Source organism: Schistosoma mansoni, chromosome 1, assembly GCF_000237925.1.
Source record: "Schistosoma mansoni strain Puerto Rico chromosome 1, complete genome".
In the NCBI taxonomy this organism is placed as follows: Eukaryota; Metazoa; Platyhelminthes; class Trematoda; order Strigeidida; family Schistosomatidae; genus Schistosoma; species Schistosoma mansoni.
In genome coordinates, this window is record NC_031495.1 from 32,670,572 (window position 1) to 32,690,193 (window position 19,622).

Genomic DNA, 19,622 nt, shown 5'->3' on the forward strand with positions numbered 1-19,622 from the left:
TACAACATGAGCGGTACCACGTATTTCACCTCAAAGTCACCAAGTAGTGAAGACAAACACATTTGCTGTTTACTTGTTCTAATATGGTCACCCATTTAGAAGACAATCAAAGCTCTTATTCTTGCAGTTACTCAATTCTCAACACCACAACGATCACTGGGTCTGGCAAACACTTTCGTAATACAATATTCTCAAATGAACGCCAAACTATAGAGGAATTGTAAATTGTTGATTCTCTGAGATTCATCTTCGGGTTGTAGACAAGGAGCCCCAGATGTAAATGGTTGTAACCCTTATTATGAACCACCAGGAACCTCGAAGAATGGAACACTTGTTGATAATGAAACTGGTGATAAAGAAAATCACCAGGAGCAAAGTCCCTCATGACCGTTGGATCTGCAAAAAGATAAATGACTCACCAAGATGAATAACTTTGTAGATGCTTGGTATAAATGTTGGCACTTTCAGTTTCCCATACGCTGCTATATGAGAAGTCCAGATCATCCGTCTCGGCTATATCTCGAAACACCATATTTGAGAAGCTTTTCCACATCTAGACAGTCGACTTAGAAATTTAATACTCACCTGACTCCACATCCGTTTGGTACGCTATTCGTCCTGGTTGTTATCTACTTTTCCATCGTTTGCCCCCTGATATCTTACTGGAAGTCACCTTATACAAGTTGTATATGAAGCTACGGTGTCAGTAAAACTAGTTTGCTTTAACCGTCAAAAATTCACGTAATTGCATTCGTTCATCCATTTGGGTGGATCCCGTTCGAGTTAGCTTAGTTAGTTGTCGTCCGCTGCTTCAAACAAGGTGTTTTACTGATAGTATTACAACTAACCCTAGACTCTATTCAAGTCCCTACCTAGTTGACCAACAGCTCACAACATGTCTCATGTATCTATATTCCTTCCTGTAAGTTGTGGGATCTGTCAATGTAAGACTCTTTGGTTGCCGTTAGCTTATATATAGATTCCTATTGGATTTTGAGTAACACTGACTAAAGAGACGCATAATTCTGTGGTTTTTTTTGACATTATTGGGGCTTAGTCACTGTCACAGATAAGCTTGTTGATCGTCGATCGGCCTTAAAGCTTAGAGATCCTATGATGTGCTGGGTTGACCACGTACCTATCAACATTCGTAAACGCCTAAAAGATTTCCCCTAACTTTTGTACAGATGAATTTTTCTAAACTTTCTGGTAATTCTGTCTGTAGTTATATGACATTGATCATGTGTGTATAATAGTTTGTATGTGTCTATATACTTGCTTGTACCTTCCATGACCATAAATTTTAAATCATGTTTTAATGAGATTTACCGAGTCTGTTTTACTTCTCCAATCCACATCTCTCGTCGTCTGTCTGCGTTAATAAATTTCTGAAATATGTTTATCGAAAAGCACACTCGTATTGGAATTTCGACATACCGTTGTTCTAAACGTGTTAAGTCAGCAGGACACACGTGAAGTGAAGTAGGACATAAATGTCAATAGCATTATTATCTCTCGACCATCAAGGTTTCGACCAGGGCTCTGAACCAGCACTACCTGTGCAAGAACTTTGAGGTTGTGAAACAAACAACTTACAGATTGTGGTCTAGTAATTCCTTATCTAATCTTAAGAGCTCCATTTTGGCTGAAAATTTGGTGTTTTCGTATGTGAGTCTTTACTGGGTAGTATTCAAAGTGTTTAAGGCAACTCTTGAGAGGATGGAACGCCCAGAATCTAATGATCAACCCATGTCTATGTTTCCGTTTGCATCAGTTTACGTAAATCCCCGTAGTAGAAGAGAACATGTTTTCCTGATTGTCAGGCAGGGTGAATCGCCCACCTTGACAATAAAGAAGGGTAGATATTTAAAACTTTGGTAGCATAAATAACTGGGAGAACGTTAAACAGGAAACTCATCATTCATGTTAAGCCTGCTTTGCTTTGTCAGCCACACATGTGTTTTGGGTCCTAAAAGTGGATAATAAAGAGGATGACAGATGATGTGGTTGTCTAGAGGTCATTAGTATCCCCGCACAAGTTTTATTCCCTAACCACCACTTTTAAGAATCTATAACTTGTAGCTGGAAACTAAATTTTTATTTAGGTTTTTGGCCAGTCGCTTACCATCATAGATTCAGGTTCGAATTTGTGTTTTGAGGACAGAAGGCCGACGGCTGGTGCTAGTCCTCTTCTAACTAGATTATGTGGGTCTCCGATTTTTCCTTCAATGTGTCAATTACATGTGTGAGCAGCAATTACCTCTGTAGTAGATCCCAAGAATTTGGACTCACTGATGTTATATATACTATGATGAACATACTCGTATTCAATGTTTACATTCCTGTCTTATAGCCCCTATAGTTACGAGCCCCCTAGGTGAAGCCAAACGATGGTAGGTCGTAAACTTAAAGTTATGACTCTCCAATACCCCTAGATCGTTGTGGGACAGGATAAAGGGGGCCGACGTCCTCCTAATTCTATAATTCTTTGCTTTTTTATTTCTCTTGTGAACGTAGATACGATTTGCCGTGTTGATAGGCTTCAGCTACAATTTAGACCAGCTGACTAAAACGTCTGAGTCAGTGTGGAGTGCATATTTACCCACACCCTCCATCGTTTTTTGCCAAGCTTCCAAGCCGTTTTTATAAAGTAGTATCAGGGACTTAAAGACACCAAGGATCTCATTTACATATAGAATAAAGAACGAGGGGTCCGGAATAGAATCCCATGGTATTTCATTGATTACTGCTTTCCGTGAGGAACAATTGGAATCTGTTCCTACTTTCTCCACAACCGTGTGATTGATGCCCAAGTTATTATTAGTGAACTTACCTATGCAACCGGAGTGATGAACTTGACAAAAATTGACTCTCTAATCAACCTGACCTTACATTAGAATCACACCATTACCTGTACTGACTCGTCCTATCATAAGCACCATGGCCGAGCCATGCCATATCCACTCTTTCCTCCCGCACTCACCATATTTGACCTCCTCCTTTATATTAATTTTTAACGCAGGTCTTCCCAGCTACCAGATGTTCGGCCTCAAAGGTCATGCATTTGTGAATCATTACCACTAAACGACCTACCAGAAAGCTTCTGATCCACTTTAGAATTCTTGTAATTCCTAGACTTTTCAGCTATAGAAAGATCCCGCCATATGGTACCTAACTGTGAGGACGGTCCGCAGGTAAAGTTGGGGAAGCTCTAAGAATCTCAGAATGAGCTGAACATATTCCATCCAATCAGCTTTGGGAAGGATATTCCAGAATCACTACGTGTGGCTTCCCTATTGGACATTGCTAATGACCCCCTATGTGTGGATTGGATAACTATGATGATAATTTCGTTTCCACAAAAAACTATAAATACCTGACAGTTTTGTACCATAATTGACACTGTTTGTAATAACATTTCTTCCACCTGTCTTCTGTCTTCTCATTTCGCGACTTGGGAGGGTTCTAGCGTACGAGTGCTCAAGTATTACGCGACATACTAAGAATCTAAGTTCGAGATATAACATTAACCAACTGCATTACTGAAATCAATGTGGAAGACATCCACAGACCTTCCATCTTCAGATGACTCCGTTATTCACTTTTTTCTGTGAGGTTTCTCGTGACTCGAGAGCTTCTGCTCTTAGCAAGTCGTCTGAACTTGACTCCACAATGAGAATCCAATTCGATGGTATTAGTTCTGGGCTTAGTCATCTGCCTAGTGGACGCCCATAAGTAAAAAAAACATCCCTAATTATTCAACAGCGGCTTTCGCCTCATTCTGGTCTCCCTCTATTATTTAGGATTCGCTCTCAATTAGATAGGGATTCGTGTTTGCGTTTCCGTCCTGTATTCGACCTATGAGAACGGTCTCTTCGGCTGCTTGATTGTTGTTTGTGGCGATTGTTTTTATCACTTACACTGAGCTGAACAGACTGTAATGTTCTAGCATATTTGTTGAACCAGGACTGATGACGACGTTTCAGCATTTTTTTGTGTGAGTGGGCATCAAATCACCTGATTTATTCTATTATAGTTGTGCTTTCTCTTCTTTGGGACTCTCAGGGTAAAAATAATTGAGTAACTATGTTCCACAACTGTTGAAGTTAAGTTCGTTGGTCTTCTGATATCCAGGTGTCTATTTCGTAATCCTCGTTCATGTACTTGGAGTTGGTTCCTTTTATATCTGCCCTCAATATGTTAGGGCATGACGACTCACTTACCTGACATACTATGGCAACAATGAATGAAATGAACTCATTATCACTTTTCATCGCAAATGTGAGATACTTTATTTGACTAGCATTATTCCCTTAAGTGTGAACTGGATCCAGTACAGAAGTATAGTTCTGAGCTTTATAGTTGGTGTTTTCTACGATGTGCCATACTAAAGCTAGGAAGACTATGGTTCTTCTCAATTCTGACGACTTTATCTTGAATACAGTCCAATTTGTAGAGTTGCCTTGAAGTTGCCTAACATAAGGCTTATCTATCTGCTCAGACAGGATTTCAGTTGATATATATGAAGTTCACTTACTACACACTCACGACCACTGTACGCTACAACGGATTCGACATTCTTCACTGCATTTCAGTCGGAATTTTACCAGCTCATATACTTCTGAGTCGGTGTTGTCTCTTGTTATTAGGGTTCAGTACGGCCCACATAGGTGAAAAATAGATAATTTAGCAACATTTGAAACACAGAGCGACACAAAGGGGAAATTCCGCTTCACTTCCCCCAGACAGGCGAAAAAGCAGGCATTTTGGCTCATTTCCGCATTATTTCCCCCTTGTTTTCCAACGCATTTTCCCCTTTATTTCCCCTTTATTGGTTGTTTGGGACGATATGGATTTAGGATTGAAAATGATTGGGCTTCTCTAATACGATAAGTTGTTTTCGGAACGGACAGCAGTTATTATACTCAACACACCAAATATCGATATCTAGGACAGAAAGAAGACGGAATTGCAGATAACTTGATATATGTGGTAGAACGAACAACTCAGACGAAATTGGTACAAAAGTTGTTACTATTGTAGCAGGACATGATCTTCGAGCACGTAGCGATTTAGCGAACTAAAAAACATGGCAACCAATCAGAGGGAAACGGCCATGAGGAAAATTTAATTGGTAGAAAGTGTGCAAGCGGTTATCGTTACAACAGAGATTCTAACCATTCTGATAAAATCTGACTATCCTTGCGACCGCCTTAGCAGTTGTGTACACCATCTAGACGGCTTGTATGGTCAAGCCGCACTTTGAGGACAGAATGACATCACCTCCACCAGGGTTTGGGGTTGTCTCTGTATCTATCGCCCCTACAAGATTGAAAACCAAATGACTGAAATTCACTGTCGTATACTTCTGACGTATACATGCTTTTGTGGTGGAAACAACATCAGGGTTTAATTTGTCCATCGCGCTTTTAAGTTCTACCGATTCATTTGTCATGGTGCAAGAGTTTTTGTAATAAACCTGTGGTTTTGTAAACCGTCTGAGTGTACCGCTCAGGGTAGTTAAAGGGTCGTTTTGTTTCGAACTTTAACAAGACAAGAACCCTTAAATGTCAAGCTTTTCTTACCGTTTCGACGACGCTCACCTACTTCTACTTCTGGAGATAGTCTATTAATATGATTAAAAAGGTCGATGTCGGCACACACATAGATTTCAGATCCAGGTAGTTGATATGAATTCGTAGCATCGGTTACTATGTTAAGTCCCCTACAGCTTATTCTGGCTGTCGGATAGACCTGTCTATCCGTCCTTCTTGAGTCACATTTTGACCTTGTTAATTATTCACTTATCAACCCTCACTGTATTTATGTAAGCGTATGTATGTTCATTTTCTATCTTACCACATCTCTGTAACTTATCTTTGTCTGAATATAAACATCGATTAGCGCTTGATAAAATCGAGTTGACTCACTCACCCTCCTCATTGAGCGTCATTTGGTTTTGCCACTCTTTCCGATCAAAGATTGTACGAAATATACGTATTCATAAATCCATTCTCTCATTTGACATATCTATTCTAGTTATTGACCAACGCCATTTAAGTCGATGATTTTATACGAAGATTGACGACATGTATCTTCCGATAACAAGCAGCAAATGATCTAACTGGAGCTAGATATAAAGCCAATAAACTTTCCAACGTAGAATTTCCCCTTCAGTTGAAGCAAGAGTAGTTTTTAACATAAGACCCGTCTGAAGGCTTTGGGGATCCACTTTATGTCCTATTCACTGTGTGAGACTTAACTATGCAGTTCCCGCAGTCTTTAAGAACAATTTGCTCTTAGTATAAATACATTATTAACAGGGTCCTATATTAACTAGAGCATTAGTTAAGGATTAGTTTGGCCAGAAGCCTTGTGGGTATGATTGTATGTTCTTGTGCTTTTCTTTCGAGACTGATAAGATTCAATAGTAATATCTCCGTGCGTTTACTTTTATCTGAGATAGATGTCTTTACTGATGGACTATATTTCGGGCTACTATGGGGTCTTTTGGTCCTGCACTTCAGTCTCTGTAGAAAGGGTTTCTGACCTATTGTAGTATCCAAGTATTTAACTAAGATCCGTAAAAGGTGAATTCATTCGGTAGCTAAGCTCAAAACCACTATTTGAGTAGTAAAACAAACACCACTGCAACATATAGCACAAGTGGATGTGGCTGCATTCACATACAATTATCCATATAAGCTGTGGTGATAGTCGCCATTTATATAAGTATATGCAGAATATGTTACAACAAAGCTTCCAATGTGTATGTCAAACTTGTAGATCACTAACGTAGATGGTCTGTGTCGAATGACTGGGGGCCTACTCGAGATAGACGAGGATGTTGTGCAAAAACAGCTATAGTTTCTGTCTACGGATTTGAGAATACAGATGTTCTCGCTTAAAATATTACCTACTTCAAGCAATAATATGACTGAAATCAGATAGTGTATAGTACAATAAGGAAGCAGACCCTGGATGAAATAATAAGCGTACGGATACACACAGACATGGGACGTATAAGCGTAAAATGACAGAAAAATACAAATATGTAAGGTAATTACATTAAAGATCACAATTCCCTATGAAGACAATAGAACTATCGGAAAGATGGAAATCACTCATTGGCCTCATGCTTCCTGAGTTACTGAAGTCTATACAAACATAACTAACCATGAAGGTATTCGAAATTTAGTCCCCAAAAGTAATCTGGGATTTCATTATAACTAAATGGATTTAAAGCACAGCTCACACTACCTGATGATAGTTACATATTTGAAATTCTTCACTTTTTGCAGTTCACAAAGCTACGCACGAATGAAACTTAATAAACCAAAATATTCACTTTGTTTCAGATCTTTCGTAAAATACTTTGGTTATCGAATAGAAGGATCAATATCATACTGTTTTCAGACAGGAAAACCGACTGAATGAAAGCTTCATAAACTCCTTCAATAAACATTTGTGTTACGCGGGTTGTATATGGTAAGCGTTACTCCGATGAGTAGTCCTACAGATGAGATCATACAACTAACTAATGACGACGCTACATCCAGTAAAGCTTATGCCGTTTCTCGGGGATACTGGAAAGACAAGTATATAAAGTATTTCTGTTCTTCTCCGTCACACAAAACTCCGGAGATTAATCGTGGCTATTTCATAAGAACAACTGCATTCAGAGCGATTGCCATATCATTTATCAAGGTTCCTTACTTTCGAAAAGTACAACTTATCTTATCCAGTCCACAGGTGGAGCCTGTCAAATTGTAAACCTCGGTGCAGGCTCAGATACACTATACTTCGCTCTAAAAGATGCTCAGGAAACCCCAGAACTATACGTCGAATTAGACTTGCCATCTAACATTCAGCAAAAAGCTATGACAATACAACGACGAAAACTGCTTGAAGCAACAGGTAACATTCGTAAATTTTTTTATTATTCATGTATATTAGGTAAAATTGTCATTCACGGACAGTTAAGATTTTATCACTTAATGTACCTTTATCTGCTTATTGGGCAATATTTTTGGCTACTCGTTCCCGCCCGTTTTTCACTCCAGCTTCAAGCCATCACCCCGAACAACTGGTTGTAGTCAGGACCAATACCATATTCCAGAAAAGATAAGTTAGTAGGTGCCTGTACACAAGCCACACTTAGTATGAGTGCTAATAATACCACCTCGTGGTCGGAACTGAAATGGAGTAGTGCTTGGACCTAGTACTTTATGGTTGGAATTCTTATCCCTTACCCATTAGGCCACCTCCAGTACAGCTGTTTTTCAGATTCAATCATTGAGACTGTAGGTCATCAACGTTTATGATCTCTGTCCAATGATTGGAGGCCTACTTGAGTTTAACGGGAACGGTGTGACGAACCAGCTAACTTCAAAGTCACACCTCGCGGTCAGTATCTAACGTGGATTACCCCGTCAATGTATCAAAGTACTATGGCTGCTTTGAAGACTGTATAACACAAAGGACGTTATTATGTAAATATTTTGGTAAGACTGAGTACAGAGAAGTTAGTGGGAGCACCACCGCATAGGCCAGTCCATGGCGTATGACTAACTAATGCGCGTTGGTTGTCTTTGACTTTGACACAGATCGATGATCTGTTCGATATTCAGTGACCCAACTGCTGGATGATTTGGCTAGGGCCTAGTGACATTTCACTGGCCCTACAAGACGTTCCGTGCAATATGCACCAGTTCTGTAATGGCGGACTTCCTAAACTGTACGAACTCACATTGTTAATGGCGCTACACTGGATTCTGCTGTATGGATTTTATTTTACAAAGTGTATTTCTAGACGGTCACCACTGTCATCCGTTTATGTGAGCGGCTAAGAAGACTGCTATGCATATCTCTCATTCGTTATAGTATCTCCATGTCTAATTGCCAGAAATCCGATATTGCTGAGTGTCGGTAAATCACACCGTGTGGATCCACATAAAAATAGTTCAAAAGTATCCTGAAACCTTAAACGACCGACCGTTGCTGCTACCTTGACGTGATGGTCGGGCTTGCCTATCGTGATGAATCAATCGAGCTATACGGACTGGAACAACCGTTCCTCAAGGTCCTACTATGCTAGACAGGTTGGTTAAAGAGAGGTAAGACTAAAAACAACAAACCCAAGGTCCGAAGGCGAAGTCGTACTACTGACTGTACAGAGGTATGACGGCAGTAAAGTGTTTCCTCCAAACAACCAGCATAACAGCTATGCTGCCTTCCTACAAGGAGGGCTGGGGTAAGAAAAAGGTCGACCCTAAAAGTGCACACCTCGCCTTATCCCAAGGATATCCGTCCCCAGCGGTAAGGTCCGAACATGTACAGAGCTAGCACAAAAATTACCCACAAAAAGGCCGTGCGTGACCGGCCCCAAGCAGTTGTCCCTTGGGCACTGCGGTCACACTCTCAGGTCACTAAGACCACCTCTTATCCAATTTCCTTTTCAGGTACCTTTAGAAGAACCCTTCCACGGTGTGGGCAACCGGGAAGTGATAACTGCTCTCATATCTCTAACAGCACTCAAGATCACTGACTGAAATGATAGGCAGAAACAGTGAAGTATGACATCAATTCAATCCAACATACATTAAAGCCATTGTACACCATAAAGAAAATATTTGAAGTGGGGGAATCCAGCAAAATAAAAATAAGAATACTAGCCATTTTAAAGTTTCTAAAAAAATCCGGGTAAATCATGCGAAAACAGAACAATTGGTTTGAGGTATTGTGACATCCGAAAGTAAGACAAAGGCACTAATCGGATGTATATATTGTTGATTCCAAGCCCTGTCACAAATACTCCAGGCACTGATCTGGAGTGGTGTGCTGACCCCGAAGAATTAGCATATGCTTTTACTCAGTGGTCTGCGCTCAATATTAATATTGGTAATTCTGTGTTTTGAACATCCATAAACAATATCTTAATCACGTCATCGGGTATGGTTATTTATTCGCGCGAAAGTTGCCAAACAGCGATATTTAATCTTTTGGTGTTTTGCCACATCCCTACATATCGTTTCGGATAAACATAACAGCGTATCCACCCTCTCGCACACTTTGTAGAATCACATAATCGTATTCTGAACTTTAGCTTCTGTTTAGCATGTCTATTTCTAATATGTGTTCCACTAATATTGAATGACTGATCGTTTAAATTTTTAATTTTACTATATTCTCTGATATGTATGTTATATATGTAACGAAAAAGCTTTATACTTTGAACCCAGATGCCTTACCACCTAAAGACGACAATTTAAACCCTATAATAAATCAAAAGACTTCTGTTGTCAACACACTACATGATAATTTGCACTACGTTTTCGAAACGGGACGGTTTCACCTACTGAGTTTCGATTTACGAAGACCTGTTCAAGATCTTCTAGATGTTTTATGTTCAACAGTTAACGGAGCTGGTTGTTCCAAAGTTTACCCAACTCTCTTCCTTGCTGAATGTGTACTTGTTTATATGTCTCCACAGGCAAGCTGTCAGTTAATAGAGGGTCTTTCGGCAAACTTTCCACGTGCTTCATTCCTACATTATGAGCAGGCAGGTACTATTTTTTACTCATTTTTCACAGTTACTGATCAATTATAAATGTATGCACGACGTTATGGTATTCCAAACAAAACTTACTGTAATATAATTATATTTGTAAAGTGGGTAGTGATATAACGTTTTTTTAGCGAGTTGGTTTTCTACGGGATGGGGTCGCTAACCCCATGCCCAACCCTCCTCCTTTACCCGGGCTTGGGACCGGCAGTAGCCCCCGGAGGAGCTACAGGCGGGACCAGACAACATCCCGGCAGAGGTACTGAAAGCAAATGTAGCAGCAACTGCCAAGATACTACACATCCTCTTCAGTAAGATTTGGAACGAAGAACAAGTACCAATAGACTGGAAAAAAGGACTTCTGATCAAGATACCAAAGAAAGGTGATCTCAGCAAGTGCGATAACTACAGGGGCATCACTCTTCTCTCAATACCAGGAAAAGTCTTCAACAGGGTATTGTTAAACAGGATGAAGGATTCCGTGGATGCCCAACTTCGAGATCAACAAGCTGGATTTCGTAAGGATAGATCGTGTACAGACCTAATTGCAACTCTACGTATCATTGTGGAACAATCAATCGAATGGAATTCATCACTCTGCATCAACTTCATTGACTACGAGAAGGCATTTGATAGTGTGGACAGGACAACACTATGGAGGCTTCTTCGACACTACAGCGTGCCTGAAAAGATAGTCAATATCATACGGAACTCCTATGATGGACTAAACTGCCAAATCGTCCATGGAGAACAACTCACCGACTCATTCGAGGTAAAGACCGGTGTTAGGCAAGGTTGCTTACTTTCATCCTTTCTCTTTCTCCTGGTGATCGGCTGGATCATGAAGACGTCAACATCTGGAGGAATGCACGGGATACAGTGGACAGGCAGGATGCAGCTTGACGATTTAGACTTCACAGATGATCTGGCTCTTCTATCACAAACGCAACAACAAATGAAGGAGAACACGACCAGTGTAGCAGCAGCCTCAGCAGCAGTAGGTCTCAATATAAACAAAGGGAAAAGCAAGACTCTCCGATACAATGCAATATGCACCAATCAAATTACACTTGACGGAGAAGATGTGGAAACCTTTACATATCTGGGCAGCATCATTGATGAATACGGTGGATCAGATGCAGATGTGAGGGCGCGGATAGGCAAAGCAAGAGCAGCATATCTACAACTGAGGAACATCTGGAGCTCAAAACAATTGTCAACCAACACCAAGGTTAGAATTTTCAATACAAATGTGAAGACAGTTCTACTGTATGGGGCAGAGACATGGAGAACTACGAAAGCCATTATCCAGAAAATACAAGTGTTTATTAACAGCTGTCTACACAAAATACTTCAGATCCGATGGCCAGACACTATCAGCAACAAGTTACTGTGGGAGGCAACAAACTAGATTCCATCCAGCGGAGGAAGAAATCATGAAAAAGCGCTGGAAGTGGATTGGGCACACATTGAGGAAATCAGTCAACTGCGTCACAAGACAAGCCCTCACATGGAATCCTGAAGGTCAGAGGAGAAGAGGAAGACCAAAGAACACATTACGCCGAGAAATAGAGACAGACATGAGAAGAATGAACAAAAACTGGATAGAACTAGAAAAGAAAGCCCAGGACAGAGCGGGTTGGAGAATGCTGGTCGGCGGCCTATGCTCCATTGGGAGTAACAGGCGAAGGTAAGTAAAGGGTAGTGATAACATCTCTTGTTCTAATGATAAAGCTTGATTAAACATCCAATTTTGGTTTATACCAAAACTCCATCACTATTTTTAGAAAAAAGCATTATGTACCGTAAAATATTTGTATTCCTCGGTAACGAATGTTATTTGTAACATTTACAGAACCATGTCAAATTTTCCGTTCGTTTTTAGGCATAACGCGCACGAAACTATGTCAAATTACATCTGTCATTCATACTTAATATATGAAAGATATCAATACTATCCAGTTATTTAGACTTAAATTCGTGATATAGATCAGAAATATTTTAATAAATGTAATTATGACAAGTTAGTTATTACTTACCAACTTACTAGGCTCCTCGGTATCTCGTTGTTTACTTGAAGGAAACGAAGAGGTCTGTTAAACTCTAATTGTCATTATCACACTTTAGTTTTCGTCCGTAGGCATTATCATACATTCATAAAATTCATTGTCTTCAAAGGGATATTTTTCTGTCCATATGTAAACGTTTCAACCAGACTGAGCCTAGATACAAATTTAAAGTTTAAGCACTTAATTAGAAAGCAAACAGCTTTTATTAAGTATGTTCATCTACAAAATGCGGACGGAAAACATCTAAGAAGCAATTTAATGAATAATTTACGGAACAAATTAGTTGAATAAAGTTAGCTACTATTTTAGTTTGGTTTATCCGTTTTTTCTCAAGAATATGTTCCTCGCTTTATTTTTATGGTAACCCACAGCATTGAATATCAATAATTTTAATGTTCATAACAGGTTTTTAATCATCTCAACTCTTGATTTTCTTTTAATTTCCTGTTCACTGTGCTAGTGCGAAGTGCGACAATTTGGAACACTGGACGCTTATTCCAAATTTTATATTGTTTACAGCTAAATGATTAATTTTATTTAATCCATTTCTAGTTAAGAGTGATTTTGATATCTTCTTGGTTCATAAAACTTGACAATTAATATTTCACTTTTAGACTGACTGCTGCCATCACAGCAAGCTTAATCACACAAATACTTCGAAAGTAGCTTTATCTCGTCGTGTTTTTATAGCCTTAAACTATACGAGTTCTTTTTGATTATCATCAGGCTAATAGATGAGTTACTGTCGTCACTAAATGGCAGCTATTTTTCTGTACCATGACCGGTCTTTTACATGTTATCTCTTCTGATTGATATACAAACTGGACCTACACTATGATCGGTACTTAATGACTATCATTTTTACGGAAACCTTTCTTTGCTAATGACTTATTACACGATCTCTATTTTACAAATGTCTGCATAAAAACTTACGTTCCCTGTGCTTACGCAACTGTTATTAACATTCGACCTCTCATCAAAACTTCGACAATCCTCTTGTATTATGTTACCCAATATATGGGTACATACTCAAATTTATTTCGCAATTAGTACCTCTGAATATTAATTATTTTATTCCCCTCATCTTTTAATTATTTCGTCAATCATTCTCAATCACCTCCATAAACACTCATGAATTTATAACATTATCTCATACACCACTGACTGATCAGTATCGACTTTATTATTACAATTATTATTGTTATCATTGTTATTACTATTATCGTTAAGCGTATATATTAGTCATGATGCAAAACTAATTGAGAAGGAATATTTATTCGCTGTATTCGAATCCTGCGTTATCTATTATCCAGGTTAATATGAGCGATTCATTTGGTTCTATTATGGTCAAAAATTTTCGTGCTCGTTCCTGTGAGCTTCCTGGTCTCGATGCATGTCATTCACTGGCTACTCAAGAAGAACGGTGAGATTTCTATTTAAATTTCCATGTAAATGTGACTGGTAATTACTGTTGGGGATGCTAGATCCTCAGAAATCACTTGGTAAAAGTCTTATTTTTACTTTATTTTGGAAATCTGGATTTCTCGGTTTCACTTCAAAAGCGCCCATTTTTACCTTCGGATTGTATTTCTCACTTGCAAGGACCCTAAATATCATTGGTTAATGCTTTTGGCTGCTTGTAGAATACACACTAAACCTGATCTTCTCCTTCTAGTTAGCAGGGCTGGGACGAATTGGAATAGTTTGGCTTGGCTTGTCATTGTGTTGCTGATCCTTCGTTCCTTTAACCGACTTTAGGTGATCTCTTAATCTCTTCAAACATAGCAGTTACTGATTCAAGTTCCATCGAATACTAGATTTACTGTTTTATTACGTTGTAAGGTGAAATAATATGGTTCGAGGACCGTTTTGCTTTATAGGGTAATTAGTTCAAGGCAGTTACTGTTTGAATAAATCAAATGGTTATATAGTGCTAGTCGATTAGTAGTAATAATCAAAATATTTGACTTGCTCATGATGAATAGCTATTTATTTGTTAAAACGAATATTTCTTCAAACTCACTTGAAAAAAGTCTTGATAAGAGTTCCTTTAATCTGTTTACATACTGTTAACATACTAACCATTTCTGATATGACTGTTACTCAAGGACAACTTCCATGTTGATGGCTTACATTAATTTACTGGGGTCTTGAATATATGTTCTGGTGATACAGTTATGTTCTAACTTTTCAAAATCATAACAAACCTGTTTATTATTTTGTTTGCATCAAAATTCAAATGTCGATGGTGTCGACTTCAATTATCACTCGTGTTTTCAAATAGTGCTAGAACTAAACCCATGATTTGTAACGTTAAAATGAAGTGTAAAATTTAGACGTTAATGTAATTTTCACATCATGACAAATTCATTTCGGTTGACCGAAGTTGTTCGTAGAATAATTATTTGCGTTTTTTTTTAAAAAAAGTACTTCACTTTTATCATCAGGACTTCAAATAAAAATGCATTGTTTTAATCTCCATACAACTATTCAGCTGAAACATTCTTTCACTACGAAAATCTGCATATTTGTTATTGTTTTTTATTACTTTTTACAGGTTTTTTAAGGCTGGTTGGAAAAAAGCCAAAGGATGGACTATAAATCAAGTATATAAGATGTTACCTTTCAATACTCGATACAGGTAAGATTAGATTAGGTCGTTTTTCAACTTCATAATACATATTAAGATGTAATTTATCTCTCATTATCACTTATCACTAATCTTCGGTCTCATATTTCGTGATCATTTCCAATATTGATGTAAAGACGAATAGCATTCGAATCTAAACTTTTCATATGAGGTATTAAAAATTCTGAATTAGACCTTCACTTCATGAATATGTGTGTAGTTTGAGTTGAAACAATATAATGTGAGTTTGCCTGAAGTGAGGATTCGCACTTGAAATGATATGCCAGTAGGTAAAATCATAATGTGTTATATATCTATTTTTCTAAACTTGTAATTATGTAAAAGTAAATCCCATTAAGTAGTAAGTAGTCTTTTTCAAAGGCTACTAATAAATGAAGTTTGAAGGCATCTAATGAACATAAGTGTAAGTATTATTCCAATTGTGAGATGAATATACAAAGTTTTTTGTGTTGTTGTTTTTAAGATTCTGTTATAATCCCTCTTATTACAACCCAGCTATTCCTATTGCTTAGTATTCTTGGACACCAATTCACTCGAAAAGCCCCCGAATCAGAACACCGTTAAACAGGAACAAAATTATTTTCTGAATAATAAGGGTAGATAGAAGTAAGAAGCACAATAAGATATACGTTATTATATTTATAGTTTTTACATGAAAAGATTCTAGAGACCTCCAAGTATCCATTAGCGTTTATTGGATAAGAAATAGTCAACTAGTGTGTACCAACATAGTCTTGCACTGAACGTGCTTTAATCCAATGTATGTCCCTCTAACAAATTCTATCCAAACTCTGATGCATTATCAGGATGTAAAAATAATTAAGAGGACTAGTTGTGTTTAAAAAACAACATTGACTAGTGAATTTATATCCAATCTATACAATATTTTAATATATAGAGTTTATCTAATCTTTGAAAGAGCTTGTAGCTTACTGTTTAGCCTCACGATTAAAAATTGCCAGGTGAACTTTTATGTACTGATAAAGTTCAGTTCACTTTTGAAGGCGAATACTTTCGCCAGATTGATGGGGTTGCTATGGGTAGTCCGTTAGGACCATTACTAGCAGATGTGTTTATGGCACATGTGGAAAATTTGTCTGAAGACTTAATCGGAAACATGTCACTTTATAAGAGATATGTGGACGATATCTTAGTAATCTGTGAAAGAACGGAGGATATAAACTGCTTATTGAATAAATTTAACACTATCCAAAACCATATCAATCTTTCATGCGAAGAGGAGAAGAACGACCAACTTCCCTTCCTAGATGTACTTCTAAGCAGACGAGAAGATGGCTCAATCAAACGATCCATTTTTCGAAACCCGACGTGGAAGGGTCAATATCTTAGTTACTATAGTTATTGCCCTGTGCAATACAAACGTGGTTTGGTAAAGTGCCTTTTTAACAAGCTTTGTCGTATTTGCACAAACGACGCTATTGATGATGTTAAGTTGTTAACCAAGACATTAATTGGGAATGGTTATCCACCTAAATTTATCAATAGATGGAAAGTTCAGGGTACAGTGAGACCTACTGTAGCCTTGGTAGAGAAAAAGCCTGTCTACATCACCTTACCATTTAGAGGTGATTCAAACAGCCTTTTATCGAAACAAAGGCTTAAATCTGTCATCAACAAAACTTATTGTGCAGCAAAGGTCGTAATCAAAGAAAGAACGAGGTCCATGCTTCATTCAAAACCTAGACGACATGAAAACAATTGTGTCACATCCCACTGCGTTTACCAATTTAAATGTGTGTGTGGTCACACATACATAGGGAGGAGCAATCGTGATCTGAAAATTAGGGTGGGTGAACATGTACCAAAATGGTTGCAAAAACAAATACAGTCGAATGACCCAATAAGAGTAGATGATAAACATCCATCATCCTCTATTGCTAAACATATAATCGAAACAGGTCATAAGATTGATCTAAACTCGGCTTTTGTTGTGTTGTTTAAAAGTGTAAAAGGGCGTATACTGAGGTTTATTGAAGCCTTAGCCATACGAAAATTCAAAACCCCTTTGTGTATTCAAAAACAGTTTGTTCGCTCCTTAAACCTACATGCTTATTATCCAGAGTGATTAGGTGTCAAATTGTTTTCACATTATTTTTATCATTATTATCCTTGTCTATTCTTATCCCTATTTCCAGTCTAGTTGACCTTTTATTTTTATATATAAATGTTCTTAACAAGCTTATGTGTGATCAGATTGTTCGAAATGTATTGCGATAATATATCACATAGTTCTGATAATCTTCGTCTTATTACATTATCGAAACTTGATTCTATCACACAAATTATTCATCCAAAGGGTTAACTGCTGATCAGTCTTACCCTTATGAGAATTAATAATTAATTATTTCAGAGGGGGTTTTGTGGAGTATTTGACCGACTGCTTAAATCTCGTTTTACCTGTTTGGACATGCATTTATAAGGTGTAGCTTTCATTTGAGTTCGTTATTGCTCATATTTTTATTTTAGAGTAGAACATTTGGAACTATTGGATGACCTTGAAGTGACAATGCAGTTGTTTGATCATTATTGTATTCTCCTGGCAACTAATGATGAAACACTCTGCCCCGATAAACAGTTGAAAGAATCGTTATCTACTACTGAATAGTCGTCTTCTTATATCAAATATCTAATTCATTACGGAAGTATATGATGTACTTCATTTTCCATATTTCGATTTCTTTTTCTTTTATTTTTGTCAAGTATTTGTATAATCCATCGTATAACTTCATTAGTTCCTACTTTGTGATGTATATTAATGCTGTAAATGATGACGACAAAAGAATCCACGTTAAAATATATTTGTACAGATGCTTGCATTGATTGTTGTTCTACCAGCGCCGAAGTGCTAACTACATCCCTAAAATTCGAAAACAACGATCAATGAACTCAGTCTTCGAAAGTGAATGTTATCGTGCTCACCGTAATAATTGAAGATTTTAGTACTGATTTTATGTACTGCCGTCAGTTCTCTGCTGAAGAACCTCAGACCAGGACGAAAGATTTGTCTCAAGCTGATATCAGATTGCGATGCGAACTATTCTTAGACATTTATCTTTGTAAAGGTTTTATTAATCTCAACAGTTGACATAATTCATTAGTATTCACGTCGGTTAAATTAACGAATAACTTGACACAGATTTAACCATCTAATATCACCATTTAATAATAACTAAGTACTTGTTTCCAATAATGATATCAACCGTAAACTGACTTTTTCACATATGCGTGTACGTGCTCTAGTTTCTATTTCTTTGGTCAAATCATTCATGTATTAAAAGGATTTCATTGATCGGTAGTTTTATCAGATAGATTTGCTTGTAGTTCGGGTCCGCGTAATCTTAGTAATAAAGGGAATCTTTATAAAGTATTAGTAGACCAAACCTAGGTAGCTAAACACAGTCTAGTTTTGTAAGGAAACTCATCCTCATAGAATGATTCGAACCCTCATCGTTTATTCCTATAATAAATAGGGTTTGTCCAGTACTAAGAGGTAGATAGTGTACTACTACTATTCAGGAATCACTTACACGTGTTACTCCCAGTGGAGCATAGGCCATCGACCAGCATTCTCCAACCCACTCACTCTGTCCTGGGCCTTCCTTTCTAGTTCTATCCAATTTTGTTCATTCTCATGTCTGCCTCCATTTCTCAGATTATTATGTTCTTTGGTCTTCCTGTTCTTCCTTCACCTTCAGGATTCCATGTGAGGGCTTGTGTTGGGACGCAGTTAGCTGTTTTCCTCAATGTGTGTACTATCCACTTCCTCCGCTGAAATCTTGTTTCTTCTCTCCCACAGTAGAATGTTGCTGATAATGTCTGGCCAACGGATTCGAAAATTTTTGCATAGATAACTGTTAATAAATACTTGTATCTTCTGGATGGTGGCTTTCATAGTTCTCCACGTTTCCACCCCATACAGTAGGACTGTCTTGACATTTGTATTGAAAATTCTGACCTTCCTGTTGGTTGACAATTGTTTTGAGTTGCAGATGTTCTTCAATTGTAGATATGTTGCTCTTGTTTTGCAGATCCGCGTTTTCACATCTGCATCAGATCCACCTTGTTCATCGATGATGCTGCCCAGATATGTAAAGGTTTTCACATCTTCCAAAGCTTCTCTATCAAGTGTAATTCGATTGGTGCATACTGTGTTGTATCGGAGAATCTTGCTTTTCCCTTTGTTTATATTGAGACCTACTGCTGCTGTGGCTGCTACTACACTGGTCGTCTTCTCCTGCATTTGTTGCTGCGTGTTTGATAGAAGGGTCAGATCATCTGCGAAGTCCAGATCATACAGCTGCATCCTAGCTGTTCATTG

The 19,622-nt window shown here is 38.0% G+C and overlaps 1 protein-coding gene across 1 annotated transcript; it reads left to right on the plus strand.

Annotated features, from left to right (window-relative positions):
• Nucleotides 1-7,485: 7,485 nt before the first annotated feature.
• On the plus strand, nucleotides 7,486-18,118 carry Smp_124860 (hypothetical protein; the record flags this gene model as incomplete). Its single annotated transcript, XM_018794103.1, has 6 exons — nucleotides 7,486-7,707; nucleotides 7,746-7,917; nucleotides 10,242-10,591; nucleotides 13,947-14,056; nucleotides 15,191-15,274; nucleotides 17,771-18,118. 6 exons carry the CDS (start codon nucleotides 7,486-7,488, stop codon nucleotides 17,907-17,909), a joined length of 1,077 nt encoding a protein of 358 aa, XP_018648549.1. The 3' UTR covers nucleotides 17,910-18,118.
• Between the last annotated feature and the right edge of the window lie 1,504 nt (nucleotides 18,119-19,622).